Source organism: Bos indicus x Bos taurus, chromosome 8 (assembly GCF_003369695.1).
Source record: "Bos indicus x Bos taurus breed Angus x Brahman F1 hybrid chromosome 8, Bos_hybrid_MaternalHap_v2.0, whole genome shotgun sequence".
Lineage (NCBI taxonomy): Eukaryota > Metazoa > Chordata > Mammalia > Artiodactyla > Bovidae > Bos > Bos indicus x Bos taurus.
The window spans coordinates 206,801-225,780 of record NC_040083.1 but is presented as its reverse complement, the minus strand read 5'-3'; the positions used below and the strand labels follow the sequence as shown (position 1 = coordinate 225,780).

At 39.0% G+C, this 18,980-nt stretch overlaps 1 protein-coding gene across 3 annotated transcripts in view; it reads right to left on the bottom strand.

The window, feature by feature from the left end:
* Positions 1-5,709: 5,709 nt before the first annotated feature.
* Positions 5,710-18,980, bottom strand: part of MFSD14B (major facilitator superfamily domain containing 14B) — a 118,074-nt gene continuing 104,803 nt past the window's right edge. For all 3 annotated transcript variants that reach the window (XM_027548908.1, XM_027548910.1, XM_027548909.1), the window contains 4 exons: positions 11,610-11,722; positions 10,041-10,138; positions 8,139-8,281; positions 5,710-7,441 (listed from right to left, as the gene is read on the bottom strand). In XM_027548908.1, the coding sequence (XP_027404709.1) occupies positions 7,193-7,441; positions 8,139-8,281; positions 10,041-10,138; positions 11,610-11,722 (603 nt within the window). In that variant the 3' untranslated portion in view covers positions 5,710-7,192. The remainder of the gene's footprint in view (positions 7,442-8,138; positions 8,282-10,040; positions 10,139-11,609; positions 11,723-18,980) is intronic.

The window sequence follows — 18,980 nt, the reverse complement described above, 5'->3', positions numbered from 1 at the left end:
CAGAATCCAACATCCTTTTATCATAAAACAAAACTAAACAAATAACAAACAAAAACTCCACTCAAAAAACAAAGGGGAACGTCCCACAACATGATAAAGGTTGTCTATTAAAAAATCTGTAACTAATATACTCAAAGGTGAAGAGCTGAAAGCTTTCCTCCTAAGATAAAGAAGACAGAAAGCAAAGATATACTGGAAGTTCTAGTCAGAAAATCAGGCAAGAAAAATAAATAAAAGACATCCAAACTGGAAAGGAAAACTACCTACTTGGAGATAACATGATCCTTAAGACAGAAAATTCTTAAGAGTAACACACACATACACACACGCAAACCCAAAACTACTGGAGCCAATAAATTCAACAAAGTTTCAGGATACACAATCAACACACAAAAATCAGATGCATTTTATACATGAGAAATGAAGTCTAAAAGTGAAATTAAATGTAAAGACACCCCATGTTCATGGTTAGGAAGGCATAATGTTATTAAGATTATTATCTTACTACACCCAAAATGATCTACAAGTTCAGTTCAATCCTTAGCAAGATACTGATAGCTTATGGCGGTGATCTCCAAAGATTTTTCTTCAGGATCAGGGACCAGGCTTGATCACTCAGAGCTTTTGTGTGGCAAAAGTTTTACTGCAGTGAAAAAAGGCAGAAAGCTTCTGACATAAGACATCAGAAGGGGGACAGAGAATGCCCCCTCACTAGTGTTAGCAAGACAGCTTATACTTTTTCAGTTGGTTATTAACAATAAATCAAAAGAATGTCTCAAGTTTGTAAAGGTTCTACCAGAACCACTCCCAGAATTTACATTTTAAGATGACAGGATTAGTCAGAAGGTTCTTAAGAGAAACATGTCCTCAAGCAAGACACCTTGTTGTTATATAATCATTGGTACAGAGTTTAAGGAAAAACATATCCCTAAGTAAGATGAATTGTTTTTTGTTGTATAATCATTAGCTCTGGGCTTAAACAAAAAAATGTTTCATGTGACTAACATGAAGGAATGTAGGAAAAAAAAGTTTGTCCTTTTCTCCTCCTGGGGACCCCCAGACTTCTTATCAATCTACTTAAGAATTAACTCTTTCAATACCAACTACCTTCCCCTCCCTAAAATGGAAAAGCTGGTTTTACAATTCCTGAGGAATTTCAAGGGACACCGACTAGTCAATAAACCTTTAAAAAGAACAAAGTTGGAGAACTCATACATTCTGATCTAAAAACTCAATATGATAAAGCTACAGTAATCAAAACTGTGTGCTACTGCCATTAGGATAGAAAAAATAGACCAAGAGACAAGAAAGCTCAAAAATAGACCCATACATCATTGTTCACTTAATTTTCAATAGGGGGTGCCAAGACAATTCAGTGGGGAAAGAATCTCTTCAACAAATGATGCTCAGTCACTAAATACTCACGTGCAAAAAAGAATGACACTGAAATCCTACCTCACACCACATACAAAAGTAAGTTCAAGAAAGGCCAAAGAACTAAATGTGAAAATGCAAACTATAAAACTCTTTTAGAGGAAGAAAACATATTAATTCATAACCTTGGACTTGATAGGACACCAAACAAAGCACCAAAAAGAAAAAAAAAACTGATAAACTGGACTTTATCAACACTAAAACTTTTGTGCATCAAGATACAATCAAGAAAGTGAAAAGAGAGCCCACACAATGGGAGAAATTCACAAATTATACATTTGATCAAGAGTACTGTGTCCAGTGGGTACTGTGGAAGTGAGAAATAGATTTAAAGGACTAGATGTGATAGACAGAGTGCCTGATGAACTATGGACAGAGGTTCGTGACATTGTACACGAGACAGGAATCAAAATCATCCCCAAGAAAAAGAAATGCAAAAAAGCAAAATGGCTGTCTGAGGAGGCCTTACAAATAGCTGTGAAAAGACAGGAAGTGAAAAGCAAAGGAGAAAAGGCAAGATATACCCATTTGAATGCAGAATTCCAAAGAACAGCAAGGAGAGATAAGAAAGCCTTCCTCAGCGATCAATGATCAATTTGATCAATGCTGATCGCGATCAAAGAATTAGAGGAAAACAATAGAATGGGAAAGACTAGAGAACACTTCAAGAAAATTAAGATACCAAGGGAACTTTTCATGCAAAGATGGGCTCAATAAAGGACAGAAATGGTAGGGACCTAACAGAAGCAGAAGATATTAAGAAGAGGTGGCAAGAATACACAGAACTGTACAAAAAAGATCTTCACGACCCAGATAATCACAATGGTGTGATCACTCACCTAGAGCCAGACATCCTGGAAGGCAAGTGGGCCTTAGGAAGCATCACTATGAACAAAACTAGTGGAGGTGATGGAATTCCAGTTGAGCTATTTCAAATCCTGAAAGATGATGCTGTGAAAGAGCTGCATTCAAAGTACCAGCAAATTTGGAAAACTCAGCAGTGGCTACAGGACTGGAAAAGGTCAGTTTTCATTCCAATCCCAAAGAAAGGCAATGCCAAAGAATGCCCAAACTACCGCACAATTGCACTCATCTCACACGCTAGTAAAGTAATGCTCAAAATTCTCCAAGCGAGGCTTTAGCAATACATGAATCGTGAACTTCCAGATGTTCAAGCTGGCTTTAGAAAAGGCAGAGGAACCAGAGATCAAATTGCCAACATCTGCTGGATCATGGAAAAAGCAAGAGAGTTCCAGAAAAACACCTATTTCTGCCTTATTGACTATGCCAAAGCCTTTGACTGTGTGGATCACAACAAACTGTGGAAAATTCTGAAAGTGATGGGAATACCAGACCACCTGACTTGCCTCTTGAGAAACCTGTATGCAGGTCAGGAAGCAACAGTTAGAACTGGACATGGAACAACAGATTGGTTCCAAATAGGAAGAGGAGTATCTCAAGGCTGTGTATTGTCACCCTGCTTATTTAACTTATATGCAGAGTACATCATGAGAAAACGCTGGACTGGATGAAGCACAAGCTGGAATCAAGACTGTCGGGAGAAATATCAATAACCTGATATACAGATGACACCACCCTTATGGCAGAAAGTGAAGAATTAAAGAGCCTCTTGATGAAAGTGAAAGAGGAGAGTGAAAAAGTTGGCTTAAAGCTCAACATTCAGAAAACGAAGATCATGGTATCCGGTCCCATCACTTCATGGCAAATAGATGGGGAAACAGTGTCAGACTTTGTTTTTCTGGGCTCCAAAATCACTGTGGATGGTGATTGCAGCCATGAAATTAAAAGATGCTTACTCCTTGGAAGGAAAGTTATGACCAACCTAGACAGCATATTGAAAAGCAGAGACATTATTTTGCCAATAAAGTTCCGTCTAGTCAAAGCTATGGTTTTTCCAGTGGTCATGTATGGATGTGAGAGTTGGACTATAAAGAAAGCTGAGTGCTGAAGAATTGATGCTTTTGAACAGTGATGTTGGAGAAGACTCTCGAGAGTCCCTTGGACTGCAAGGAGGTCCAACCAGTCTATCCTAAAGGAGATCAGTCCTGGGTGTTCATTGGTAGGACTGATGTTGAAGCTGAAATTCCAGTACTTTGGCCACCTGATGTGAAGAGCTGACTTATTTGAAAAGACCCGGATGCTGGGAAAGGTTGGGGACAGGAGGAGAAGGGGACGATAGAGGATGAGATGGTTGGATGGCATCACCGACTCAATGGACATGGGTTTGGGTGGACTCTGGGAGTTGGTGATGGATAGGGAGGCCTGGCGTGCTGTGGTTCATGAGGTTGCAAAGAGTAGGACACAACTGAGTGACTGAACTGTACTGAACTGTGTCCAGAATTTATAAAGAACTCTTACAACTCAACAATAGAAGAGTCATCCTGATTCAAAAATAGGCAAAGGATTTGAATAGACATTTCTTTAAAAAGAAAAAAAAGAATATATATATATATATATAAATGGCAAATAAGGACACAAAAAAATGCTCAGTACGATTAGTCATTATGGAAATGCAAATCAAAACCATGAGATACCGCTCTAAACCCACTAGAATGTCTACAAACAGTGGCAACAAAACAGAAATTAACAAGTATTGGTAAAGAAATACAGAAATGAAGCTCTCCGACATTACAGATAGGACAGTAAAATGTGGAGCTGATGTGTCAGTTCCTCAAATGGTTAAATAGTACTAAAGTGAAAGTGAAGTCGCTCAGTCGTGTCCGACCCTCAGTGACCCCACGGACTGCCGCCTTCCAGGCTCCTCCATCCATGGGATTTTCCAGGCAAGAGTACTGGAGTGGGGTGCCACTGCCTTCTCCACTAAATGACCTAGTAATTCTACTCCCTGATATATACCTAACAGGATATGCTCACCAAAAAACATGGACAAGAATGTTCACAGAGAGTTAATATTCATATTAAAAGTGAAAACCATCCAAATACCAAATGATATTATCAACTGATAAATGAATAAAGGAAAATTCCATTTTGTGCATTTGGTATATGCACAAAATAGAATATTCACCCTCAAAAGGGAATAAAATTTGACACATGATACAACATGGATGAACCTTGAAAACATGGTATGTAAAAGAAGCCAGACACAAAATGTCACATACTGTATGATTCCATTTATATGAAACATTCAAAATAGGCAAATCTACAGACACAGAAAGTATATTACTGGTTTTCAGGGGATGGGCATGGGGAAATTGGTAGTGATTGCTAATGGGGATGGGGTCTACCTTTTGGGATGATGGAAATGTTCTGGAATTGATGCTAATAGTTGCACAACTTTGTGAATGAACTAAACGTCACTGAACTGTACACTGTAGAATGGTTAAAATGGTGACTTCTATCTCAATTTAAAAAATCTACCTAAGTTTTAAAAAAACTGTGACAAGATATACCTAATAATAAAATGGATCATTTTAACCATTTTTAGGTTAGTTCAATGGCATTGAGTACATTTACATTGTTGTGCAACCAGCCTCACCATCCATCTCCAGAATTTTTCTTGCAAATCTTTGCAACTCCATGGACTGTAGCCCGCAAGGGTCCTCTCTGTCCCTGGGATTTTCCAGCCAAGATACTGGAGTGGGTTGCCATTTCCTTCCCCAGATCTTCCCGACCCAGAGATCAAGCCCATATTTCCTGAATCTCCTGAATTGCAGATACATTCTTTACCACTGAGCCACAGGGAAAGCCCAAAACTGAAAATCTATCCATTACATAATAACTTTCCACTTCCATTTCCCCCAAGTCCTGGCAACCACTACTTTCTGTGTGAATTTGACTAGATATTTCATATAAGTGGAATCATACAGTTTTTTTCCTTTTGTGACAAAAGTATGCATCCTGCTTATTTCACTTAGCATAACATTAAGGTTCATCCATGTTATAACATGTGTTAGAATCCTTTTAAAGGCTGAATAATATTCCATTTTTGTATATACCATATTTTCTTCATCTACTCACCCAACAATGTACACTTGAGTTCTTCCACCTTTTGGCTACTGTGAATAATGCTGCTAATAAACATGGGTGTACAAGTAACTGTTTGTATCCCTGCTTTTTGAAAAATTTTTAAAAAGTTGTGAACTCATTTTGAAGATTGTGAAATGAAACTAATTTTGAAAATACACATATCTTTTGCATTAGCTTAAGGACTAAAAACTTATTTTAGCTGAAAGTCACCCAAAGGAGAACCTAAAGATCAATGGTACCATTTGCTTTAAAGAAATACAAAAGACATAAAAGTATCCATTGCAAATTTATTATGCATTAGGAAGCTTAACTTAAAAATCAACAGCATAGTAAAAAAAGATATGTTATCTTTGTTCATAGCAGAACAGGTTTCAAAATATATTTTCTTTTAAATGTATTCAGTCAGTACACAATCCTTTATAAAAGTTGTATATATATTTTTTCTGTCAATACTTTCATTATATTTATAAATACAAGATTTACACAGCACCCCATCAAAGAAAATTAAAACTCCTTATGATATAGCTACATATATTTCATACCTATAAAACTTTCAAAGGAGTGCTATGTTAAAGATGGGCCCTAGTTAATGCTCCACTTACCGTGCAGCAAAACACATAAATCTGTAAAGTTTTCTTTGTCCATAAAACATCTTGAAAAATTAGCAAGACACTTGTGAAACTGAGCTTCCTAAACCCATATTTTAGGAAGGGATTTGCTGTGCATATTCCTATGAGATTTAAAATGCAGATAACAGATGAAAACGAAGACTGAAAACAAATGCCTACATATAACAGTTAAGGTAGGGATGTGATACAGTCAAAAGCAGGACACAGGATATGTGGGTGGGAGTAAATAGTAAAAAAAACATTACATGAGTCTAAACTTGGATATAAACTCCACTGGCATCCAGTTACTAACTCTCATCTGCACTTAGGAATGTTTACCTTGTTGAGAACCTTCTTACAAGCACCCTCCAATTTCTATGTTGCCACCAGAATGCTTGATGTATCCTTTTCTTCTGTAAAATCACCATGGATCTAACCAAGACATTAGGTCCAGGAATCTGAACTGCTAGTTCTTCATGATTTAGATTTATTAAAAAATTTTCCTTCCTCTGGTAAAAGTATTAAATAATACTAATCAGTATTGTTACTATCCAGAGGTGTATATGCTGAATTTCATTCTAGCCAAGAATAGGAAGTAGAGAAAGAAAGGAGAGTAAGACTAGATTTTTGCTGACCTTAGAACAAAGGCAACAGATCCCTGATACTGAGCAACTCCTGAAGCAGCCACTCACAAACTGTCATGGGATAAACGCACACAGTTCAGAGGAACAGGAAAGGAGAAAATATGGGATTTTTTATCTTAAATTTTGTCAGAGACAGCAGTTGTATTACAATCCTGCACCTTTTGAAAAGGACATGATCACTCCTACACTGACATTATTAAAGGAAAGCCATCATTTCTACCACAGATTTTGAGTGTCTGAATGTGGATCCCAGATAACTTGCAGAAAAGTATATTTCAAATCTTATTTAGTTCTAATGTATAATGAAAAGGAAAAGAATGGGGTAAGAGGCACAGGAGGAGGAAGGGGAGGAAGACAGAGGGACAGAGGTGGTTACTTCTCAAACTCAGCCCTGAAGGGTGCCACTGGTATCCCCGCCCCAGCACCATGAAGTCTCCATGTGGTGTGGCTCCCCCATGGCTCTCAGAGATGGCGTCCACAGAATCCTTTCTGCAGAATTTATAGCTCAGTGCACTGATGCCCAGGCTCTTCGAGGGAAGAAAGCTCCCAGATGCTGCTGTCCTGCAGTAGTGGCTCAATGTCCTCATCACTGCCCCGTTCTGGAGTGTTGGCCAGGCTGCCACTGATACTGTTGCTGTGTTTTTGAATTCCACCTTTACTGTACTCAGGGATGAATACAGCAACCAGGAAAGACATAAAAACTATACACGCCCCAAACAAAAATGGTGGGCCTGGGATGACAGCTCCCTGGTGGGTGTGGAAACAAATGAAGATGAAGAATTTGGTTAGCCTTTCAAACTAAAATTAGTACTGGATAAACCAAAAAAATAAAAAAATAAAAACCACACCACTGAAAAGTGAGTTACTTTCTCATTAGCAAATGTTCATTAACTGTCATGGCAAATTCTAACAAAGCCTGGTGTCTGGAATACAATGGAGGGCAACTAATCACTGCTTTCCGACAGCTTAACCAAATATGTAAGCACAGCTGTTTATCTCTAATCTTGCCCTGTGACCAGAGATCATGCAGTCTGTATATGTAAGAACATTAATTCCAGTTTTGTGCAGAAATCTATATTATACATAGATTGGAAGCAGGGAAGTAACAGCAAATAAAAGGTAGAAAAAGCACTTCAGCTCAATTTGTAGCTGGAAGTTTAGGTTATTTCATCTTTTATTTGGCCTCAGTTTCACCAGAGGACAGCATTCTGACCACAGAAATTATGCAGGTGAAAACAGAATCTGAACAAAGGCAAGACAAATATTTTACATAAGACATTATCACTGAAATGATCCCGCCCTAGTCTCAAGAAGCAATGAACACACACTACTGTCAAATACAATAGTAATATTATAAAAATAAGAACACTTTCCAAATTTAAGGTCACAAGATTTTGCTCTAATCAGATACAATTGTTAAAAACTAGGCTTATTACCAAATTACCTGTAGGGCGGCATTGTTAGAAATCAATTCTGGTTCCAACTCAGTCAGTTCCACATGGAACATGTAGAATATGAAGCCATACAAGGCTGGCCCCAGTCCATTACAGAGTCCTCTTATTCCAGTTATGATACCCTGGGCAACTCCTAAGTCAGAACAAAGAAAAGGGAGCCAGTCTTCTCAGAAAAGCATCTCAAGATTGGAGACTTTAGAGCCCTTTTTTTCAAACTATAAAATACTGATTAAGCTGGACTGAGTACCCATCATACTGATATCCATTCATTGTACAAATCTTGTCCTTTTCTATGCCCTTACAATACTCTCCTCACTACCTGTCCTAAGATCTATAAGGATATGAAATGACACCAATGTCTCTAAAATCCCTTTGAGGCTGAATTCCCCCCTGAACAACAGATCTTCCTATAAATACGGAATGATAAAATGAAAAATTTTAATACTCTCAATTTATAGGCAATTTCTACTTTTTTACGGATTGAGATTTTCCTCTTCTACTTATTTAATGGTGCTTTTACAACAAAAATCTGTCCTTTGCATCTTGGATCCCTGCCCAAGTGTCAGTCCATAGGGGTCCTGAATCTGTGTGCTTCTAGCACCTTCTGACAGATTCTGTTCCTCACAGTGATAGCTGTACTCCAAGTACACCTGTACTGAAAAATTCCAGAAGTGTCAATTTCTAGGTATCTCTGGTGTCTCATGTGGCAGGTAAAAAATTAGCATGAATCATGAGATAGATATTTCTGTAAGTCAAAAACAGTCAAATATAATTCAACCTAATATACTGTGTTCTAATAAGTTTATTTGTTGACATTTAGAAACATCTGTATTAATACATGTAAGCATAAAAGAAGCCAAAGCAAATTCATGCCCTGAGAGACAAGATAAGAGTCTCTTAGAGCCCAGGCAATGCCCATCCTTCAGATAGCTCATGCCTTTACTTCAACCACAGCATCTCCCAAGGATGCTGTCAGCTAAGTGACCGTAACAGGATAAAACACAGATTTGAGGTCTTCAAATGATAACTGCTATATTTAAAATAGATAACCAGCATGGATCTGTTGTTAAAAAAAATAAAAAACAAAAGTAGATATGAATAAAATGGCTAATTTCCAATGTGAAAAAATAAGTGCAACCAATAAACTATCTTTTCCAGTCTAGTTTCTTTTTTTATTGAAACTTTTTAAAGATCTCTAAGACATAAATTTTTTCTTCTTCTAAAATTCACTATTTTCTGACTATAGTCAGGTAAACCATTAAGTGATGGAGAAGAAAAATAATTAATTTCAGCAGTAAGAAGTACCTGATAGGGAAGCCAGAGGCACAAGAAGGATGAAGAGTCTAGACATTTACAGTGCTACTCTATAGAGTCATCTTACTTTTGTCTCTCACTCTGCAATTCAAATATCAAGAACTACGCAGATTTATTTGCTCAGAGAATCATTTTCTAAACTGAGTAAATAATGGACTTTGAGTGATTCCAAATTAAAGAAACTTCAGTGATTACAGTGATTAAATAAAGAACTCATTGTTTTAGTAGCTAGTCTATCAATTATTTAACAGATATTTGTTAAAATATGAGTATAGTCTAGTAAATTCTGACAGTAACATAAAAGAAGAGTCAAAACTGAAAAGAGAAATTAGATAGTTGTATTTCTAAGTATTCTGACTTGCTGTGTCCAGATTTCAAAAATATGAGTATAAAATCAAATCAGGAAGGAAAAGAGAATTTTCCTATTTGTCAAAGTAAAGAGGTATGATTGTTCAGCAGGGACCATACAGCTGTAACCTGTTTCTATGCTGATGTGGAAAGACATCAGAGATGCTCATGATTCTGGCAGGTACATCTCCACTGAGGGAAAGAAACAGTGAGGGGGACAGTGACCTCACCTTGCTGGTTTGAGTCTGCGTTCTGAGAGACGAGGGTACTGACTGCTGGGAACGTAATGCTGGACACGGCGGCCACAATCCCTGCTGCCCACATCATCCTGCAATGACAGGTCAGGCTGTGGTCAGGCGGCAGGCCAGCCCCAGTGAGAGAGCTGTTCAGAGTACAAGCGGCAAAAGCACAAAATGCTTTCTGTTGTCTTATATTAAGTTGTATTTATTTTTTTTCCTCTTTGAAAATTGTTTTTTTTTTTTTTTTTTTTTTTAAACGTAGAACGTTACACAGCACACTGTTTATACTAATACTGATCACTTCATGAGCTGGGAAAGTTTCATTTCTTTATCTTACCTGTCAAAATATGTTTTTCTTCCTGGTTTCTCTATTGTCATCTTTAAATGCAAGCTCAATGAAATTCAAAAGGATTTCTTGTTTCTGTAAAGCCACACTTTTTCTCACCAATTTTCCACTTTTTTCTTTGTACTTTCCAAAGGCTCGCCTCCAAACTGCCCTTAGGCTGCTCAGTTTCCTACCCTCAATAAAGTGTTATGTGCAACCAACTGAGAAAAATGGAGACCTGGAGTTCAGGATGGCATCTTGCAGACTTCTAAGTCTGCTTCCTTTAGACCTTTGTCTCAATGAAAGGAACTTATGTTCCTTTGAACTTATATGTGTGTTAGTATTAAGCGTGAGTGTGAGCAAAGTCCAGTGCCAATTGAGCTAAAAACCTGTTTGGCCAGACTGTCTTGGGGATGACAAGAATAACCTTACTTAAAAGGAGAAACCCTTTAGGTTGATAGAATCAGCTGTTGAACCAAAGTTCCTAGGACTAAAATTAAGGTTTCCAAGAACAAGAAGAATCTACTACTAACCACCTAAAGCATTTAAAGTTCTAAACTGTGTCATTCATTTCCAGTTGGAAAATAAGGACCAAGTCAAACATTTTAAGTGAAGATATGAACTGTAGTATTTGGTAATAGGCACATAAGGAAACTTGCCACGCAACAAAACAGTACTCACTTCTTTTTACTTTTTCTTATTGCACAGGGCTTAATTTGACTTGCTTTCCTATTAACAGGAATCTAACTGTTAGAAGTAATAACTGCCTCTGGGTACAGAAGCTTTTGGAGGAGATCTTAGTGTTCATCTAACTCACATACTTTGTATTATAAAGATTATGTCACTGGCCAATGTCACTCAGCTAATTATAGCAGTAAATCCTGCCATAATCAGTCATTTTTCCTTGTTTTCTTTTTGACTATATGTGCTGTCACCAAAAACTGACAAATGTGTTTAACAATTAGGCATAAAAATTTTTTTGGAGGGCTGGAGAAAGAGATACATATATTTAGTTAAGTAACATCTCACTGAAGCTTGCTGAGGTGAAGGTAATCTGTCTGAATAATGTGGAATTATCTAGCTGTACCCTTCCTCAAACTAAGGCTAAAGGGTTTTTGAAATTTTGAATACACTATGCTAGTAAAGTAACTCCTGCTTCTTTTGCACGAACACTCAACTAATTCAAGCTCCTCTAAAAGATCAATCTGTCATGAGAATCTATTGGAGAGACTTACCATGCTTGAGATCCAAAACCATACCAGGCTAACTGGAACATCTGGAAGCCCAAACCAAGGAGAACAGTGTTCTTATTCCCTAATGATCTCATCAAGCTAGTAAGAAAGACCGTCTGCAAAGCAAAGGGGATAATCATTAGAAATCATATAAGCACAGAGATCTGATGCAAGCTCTGTGGAAAAGCCCATTAATGGTGATCAAGAACCTCTAATTGCAGCCCACTTGACCTGAGACCTTGGAAACCATATAGTACTGATGCAGCTCCAAAAGGAGTGAAGCTTCAAGGGCTTCCCAAACTGACTTGGGCTCAGGGCCTTCAGCCTCCTCCCCAAAAATCTGTTTATGTGTTGCTTGTTGCTGTTCAGTCACTAACTCTTCGACCCCATGGACTGCAGCACATCAGGCTGCACTGTCCTCCACTATATCCCAGAGTTTGCTCAAACTTATGTCCATTGAGTCGTTGATGCCATTGAACCATCTCATCCTCTGTTGCCCCGTTCTCCTCCTGCCTTCAATGTTTCCCAGTATCAGGGTCTTTTATAATGAGTTGGCTCTTTGTTATCAGGTGGCCAAAGTATTAAAGCTTCAGCTTCACTCCTTCCAGTGAATATTCAGGGTTGATTTCCTTTAGGATTGACTGCTTTGACCTCCTTGTAGTCCAATTGGTGGGAGTTAACAGTTTCACAAAGTTGGATTGATACAAATATGATTTTAACAAATATAAAATGCATTAGTCACTCAGTCATCTCTGAGTCTTTGCAACCCCATGGACTACAGAATGCCTGCCTCTTCTATCCATGGAATTCTTTAGGCAAGAATACCAGAGTGAGTTGCCATTCTCTTCTCCAGGGGACTTTCCTAACCCAGAAATTGAACTCGGGTCTCCCACACTGCAGGCAGATTCTTTACTCTCTGAGCCTGCTAAAAAAGTAAGTGAGATAGACTGAAAGGGGATAAGATAAAAGATGAATCTGGGCTAATTAACCAGAGTTAATATAAAAAAAAAATCATAAGCAACTTGAAAGTTTAACATAATTTACACAGACTGGTAAGAGTTAAAAAGTAAAAGGTATTTACCTGAATGTATTCCTATGAGGTATTTGTGGCATTCTCATTTCTCTTCCAGATACACTTATCACAGAAGAGTGTTCCACATGGTCTACCATGCTTTAAAACAGCATATAGCCCCTTCATAGATCCCAGCCTTGTGGTGAAGGGGCTTGCATAACTCAATGAAGCTATGAGCCATGCTCTGCAGGGCCATCCATCACAGACAGGTCATAGTGAAGAGTTCTGAGAGAAGGTGGTCCACTGGAGGAGGGACTGGCAAACTCCTTCAGTGTTCTTGCCTGGAGAACCTCACGAGCAGTATGAAAAGGCAAAAAGATATGACACCAGAAGATGAGCCCCCCAAGTCAGAAGGAATGCAATATGCTACTGGGGAAGATCAGAGGGCAATTATGAATAGGTGCAGAAAGGATTATGTGGGTTGGACAAAACAGGGATGACACTTAGCTGTGGATGTATCTGGTGATCAAAGAAAAGTCTGATGCTATAAAGAACAATACTGCATAGGAACCTGGAATGTTATGTTTATGAATCAAGTTGGACGTAGTCAAGCACAAGATTGAAGAGTGAACATCGACATTTTAGGAATCAGTAAACTAAAATGGACTGGAACGGGTGAATTTAATTCAGATGACCATTATATCTACTACTGTGGGCAAGAATCTCTTAGAAGAAATGGGGTAGCCCTTATAGTCAACAAATGAGTCCAAGACACAGTACTTGGGTGCGATCATAAAAACTATAAAATGATCTCAGTTCATTTTCAAAGCAAACCATTGCAACATCACAGTAATCCAAGTCTATGCTCCAACCACTAATGCTGAAGAAACTGAAGTCAAATAGTTCTCTGAAGACTTACAAGACCTTCTAGAACTAACACCAAAAAAAGATGTCCTTTTCATTATAGGGGACTGGAATGCAAAAGTAGGAAGTCAAGAGATATCTGTAGTAACAGGCAAATTTGGCCTTTGAGTACAAAATGAAGCAGGGCCAAAGCTAACAGACTTTTGCCAAAAGACTGCACTGGTCGTAGCAAACACCCTCTTCTAGCAATACAAGGGATGGCTCTACACATGGATTTCACCAAATAGTCAATACTGAAGTCAGGTTGATTATATTCTTTGTAGCCAAAGATGGAGAAGCTTTATACACTCAGCAAAAACAAGACCTGGAGCTGACTGTGGCTCAGATCATCATCTCATCATTGTAAAATTCAGGCTAAAACTGAAGAAAGTAGGGAAAACCACTGAGCCATTCTGATAAGATCTAAATCAAATCCCTTATGATTATACAATGAAGATGATGAATAGACTCAATAGATCTGGTAGAGTAACTACAGAACTATGGATGGAGGTTTGTAACACTGTACAGGAGTCAATGACCAAAACCATCTCAAAAGAAAAAGAAATGTAAGAAGGCAAAGTGATTGTCTGAAAGGCTTTACAAATAGCTGAGGAAAGGAGAGAATGAAAGGAAAGGGAGAAAGGGAGAGATATACTCAACTGAATGCAGAAAGTAGCAAGGAGAGATAAGAAGTTGTTGTTTCAGTAAATCAGCAAATTTGGAAAACTGAACAGTGGCCACAGGACTAGAAAAGGTCAGTTTTCATTCCATCCCAAAGAAGGGCAATGTCAAATAATGTTCAAACTACCATACAATTGCACTCATTTCACATGCTTTCAAGATTATGCTTAAAATACTTCAAGCAAGGCTTCAGCAGTACATGAATCAAGAACTTTCAGATGTTCAAGCTGGGATCAGAAAAGGCAGAAGAATGAGAGATCAAATTGCCAACAATAGATGGATCATAGAGAAAGCAAGGGACTTCCAGAAAAACATTTACTTCTGCTTCACTGACTATTCTAAAGCCTTTGATTGTGTGGAAAACAGCAAACTGTGGAAAATTCTTAAAGAGATGGGAATACCAGATCACCTTACCTGTCTCCCAAGAAACCTGTATGTAAGTCAAGAAGCAAAGTAAGAATTGGACATGGAACAACTGACGGGTTCCAAATCAGGAAAGAAGTACGTGAAGGCTGTATATTGTCACCCTGCTCATTTAATTTATATGCCAAGTATATCATGAGAAATGCTGAGCTTGATGAATCACAAGATGGAATCAAGACTGCTAAGAGAAATAGCAACAACCTCAGATATGCAGATGACACCATTCTAATGGTAGGAAAGCAAAGAGGGACTAAAGAGCCTGTTGATGAGAGTGAAAAAGTTGGCTTGAAACTCAACATTAAAAAAACTAAGATCAAGCCATCCAGTCCCATCACTTCAGAGCAAATAAAAGGGGAAAAAGTGGAAACAGTGACAGATTTTATTTTCTTGGGCTCCAAAATCACTGTGGACAGTGACTGTAGCCAGGAAGTTAAAATACACTTGCTCCTTGGAAGGAAAGCTATGACAACCATAGACAGCATATTAAAAAGCAGAGACATCACTTTGCTGACAAAGGTCCGTATAGTCAATGCTATGGTTTTTCTGTAGTCACATACGGTTGTAAGCTGTGTCATAAAGAAGGCTGGGCACTGAAGAATCGATGCTTTCAAATTTGGTGCTGGAGAAAACTCTTCAGAGTCTCTTGGACTACAAGGAGATCAAACCAGTCAACCCTAAAGGAAATCGACCCTGGATACTCATTGGAAGGACAAATGCTAAGGTTGAAGCTCAATAGTTTGGGCACCTGATGGTAAGAGCCAATTCACTGGAAAAGATCCAGATGCTGGGAAGATTGAAGGCAAAAGGAAAAGGGGGCTACAGAGGATGAGATGATTAGATAGCATCATTGACTCAATGGACATGAATTTGATCAAGCTCTGGGCAATAGTGGAGGACAGAGCTTACATGCTGCAGTTCACAGGGTCATAAAAAGTTGGAGATGACTTAGCAACTGAACAACATAGCTATTTCAGGAAAACAGCCTCTCTGCCATCCCATACAATATAGTGAATGTACCTAAGCATAGCAGTGAATTAACTCAAAACACATATGCCCTGCTTTTTGTGGTTCTGTATTTATAAAGATGGGCTTGATAAAGGACAGAAATGGTATGGACCTAACAGAAGCAGAAGATATTAAGAAGAGATGGCAAGAATACACAGAAGAACTGTACAAAAAACAGCTTCACAACCCAGATAATCACAAGGGTGTGATCACTGACCTAGAGCCAGACATCCTGGAATGTGAAGTCAAGTGCGCCTTAGAAAGTATCACTACGAACAAAGCTAGTGGAGGTGATAGAATTCCAGTTGAGCTATTCCAAATCTTGAAAGATGATGCTGTGAAAGTGCTGCACTCAATATGCCAGCAAATTTGGAAAACTCAGCAGTGGCCACAGGACTGGAAAAGGTCAGTTTTCATTCCAATCCCAAAGAAAGGTAATGCCAAAGAATGCTCAAACTATCGCACAATTGCACTCATCTCACACGCTAGTAAAATAATGCTCAAAATTCTCCAAGCCAGGCTTCAGCAATATGTGAACCGTGAACTTCCAGATGTTCAAGCTGGTTTTAGAAAAGGCAGAGAAAACAGAGATCAAATTGCCAACATCTGCTGGATCACGGAAAAAGCAAGAGAGTTCCAGAAAAACATCTATTTCTGCTTTATTGACTATGCCAAAGCCTTTGACTGTGTGGATCACAATAAACTGTGGAAAATTCTGAAAGAGATAGGAATACCAGACCACCTGATCTGCCTCTTGAGAAATCTGTATGCAGGTCAAGAAGCAACAGTTAGAACTGGACATGGAACAACAGACTGGTTCCAAATAGGAAAAGGAGTACATCAAGGCTGTATATTTTTACCCTGTTTATTTAACTTATATGCAGAGTACATCATGAGAAATGCTGGACTGGAAGAAACACAAGCTGGAATCAAGATTGCTGGGAGAAATATCAATAACCTCAGATATGCAGATGACACCACTCTTATGGCAGAAAGTGAAGAGGAAATAAAAAGCCTCTTGATGAAAGTGAAAGTGGAGAGTGAAAAAGTTGGCTTAAAGCTCAACATTCAGAAAACGAAGATCATGGCATCCGGTCCCATCACTTCATGGGAAACGGATGGGGAAACAGTGGGAACAGTGTCAGACTTTATTTTTCTGGGCTCCAAAATCACTGCAGATGGTGACTGCAGCCATGAAATTAAAAGACGCTTACTCCTTGGAAGGAAAGTTATAACCAACCTAGACAGCATATTCAAAAGCAGAGACATTACTTTGCCAACAAAGGTTCGTCTAGTCAAGGCTATGGTTTTTCCTGTGGTCATGTATGGATGTGAGAGTTGGACTGTGAAGAAGGCTGAGTGCCGAAGAATTGATGCTTTTGAACTGTGGTGTTGGAGAAGACTGTTGAGAGTCCCTTGGACTGCAAGGAGATCCAACCAGTCCATTCTGAAGGAGATCAGCCCTGGGATTTTTTTGGAAGGAATGATGCTAAAGCTGAAACTCCAGTACTTTGGCCACCTCATGCGAAGAGTTGACTCATTGGAAAAGACTCTGATGCTGGGAGGGATTGGGGGCAAGAGAAGGTGACGACAGAGGATGAGATAGCTGGACGGCATCACTGACTCGATGGACATGAGTCTCAGGGAACTCCGGGAGTTGGTGATGGACAGGGAGGCCTGGCGTGCTGTGATTCATGCGGTCGCAAAGAGTTGGACATGACTGAGCGACTGATCTGATCTGATTTATAAAGATGGGGAAACGTTTAATTGTTGTTGTTCAGTTGCCTAGTCACGTCAAACTCTGCAACCTCATGGACTGCAGCACACCGGCCTCCCTGTCCCTCATCATCTCCTGAAATTTACCCAAGTTCATGTCCATTGCATTGGTGATGCCATCCATCCATCCATCCTCTGATGCCTTTTTTTACTTCTGCCCTCAATCTTTCCCAGCATGAGGGGTTTTTTCCAATGAGTCTGCTGTGTACATCAGATAACCAAATACTGGAGTTTCAGCTTCAGCACCAGTCCTTCCAAAGAGGATTCAGGGTTGATTTCCCTTAAGATTGACTAGTTTGATTTCCTTGCTGTCCAAGGGACTCTTAGGAGTCTTTTCCAGCACCACAGTTGGAAGGCATCAGTTATTTGGTGCTCTGTCTTCTTTACTGTCTAGCTCTCACAACTGTACGTGATCACTGGGAAGATCATAGCCTTGACTATTACGGACCTTTGCCAGTAGGGTGATGTCTCTGCTTTTCAACACACTGTCTAGGTTTGTCACCGCTTTCCTGCCAAGAAGAAATGTCTTCTGATTTCATGGCTGCAGTCACCATCTGCAGTGATTTTAGAGCCCACGAAGAGGAAATCTCTCACTACTTCTACTTTTCCCCCCTCTAACTGCCATGAAGTAATTACATACAATCCTAACATAATGACTTACCATATTTCTTCAGTTTTGTGGATAGCAAAAATTGTAATATTTACAAATTTTCACTTGTTTTTCCCTTTCACTTTTTTTCAGTATTAAAATAATATTGAAACATTCTTCTGGTTAATTTCAGACCAGTGGAGAAAGACTGTGGTTGGTGGCTATAAAAGCAAATTTTTATGTGCCAAACCTATGCATTAGGGGTAACCACACATATTCTAAAAAGCACTAAAAATTTATATTAAATTCTAAAAGGAACGAGATGGTGGAGGAGTGGATGTGGAGTACATCTCTCTCTATGGATACATCAGGAATATACCTTCAGACACAGAAGTACTTGCAGAACACAAGCTGAGAGCAGACAGGGGTACCTGACCAATGGAAAAGAATATATAGAACCACACAAAACTCAGTAGGATGAAGGAACTAGGGGGAAAAACAGGAGTGTTAGTAGGACCGGACCTGCCCTTGGCAGGTTGGGAAATGAAGCAGGGATCCGATCCCCACATTAGGGCAATTGGCTAGGTCAGAGGAGAAACACTTAAGGCTGAGAGTGAAGCAGCTGATCTGTGGCAGCCTAAATGGAATGAGAATCAGACTGTCCTTGCCGCAGCCATACATACCCCAGAACTGGAAACAACTTAGATGTTCATCGACAAAGGAATGGATAAAGAAGTTATGGTACACAACATAATGAAATATTATTCAGCCACAAAAAGGAATTTGAGCCAGTTCTAATGAGATGGATGAACCTAGAGCCTATTATACAGAGTGAGGTAAGTCAGAATGAGAAAGATAAATATTGTACACTAGCGCACATATATAGAATCTAGAAAGATGGTACCAAAGAATTTATTTAGAGGGCAGCGAAGAAGAAACAGACATAAAGAATAGACTTATGGACACAGGGAGAGGGCTGTAGAGG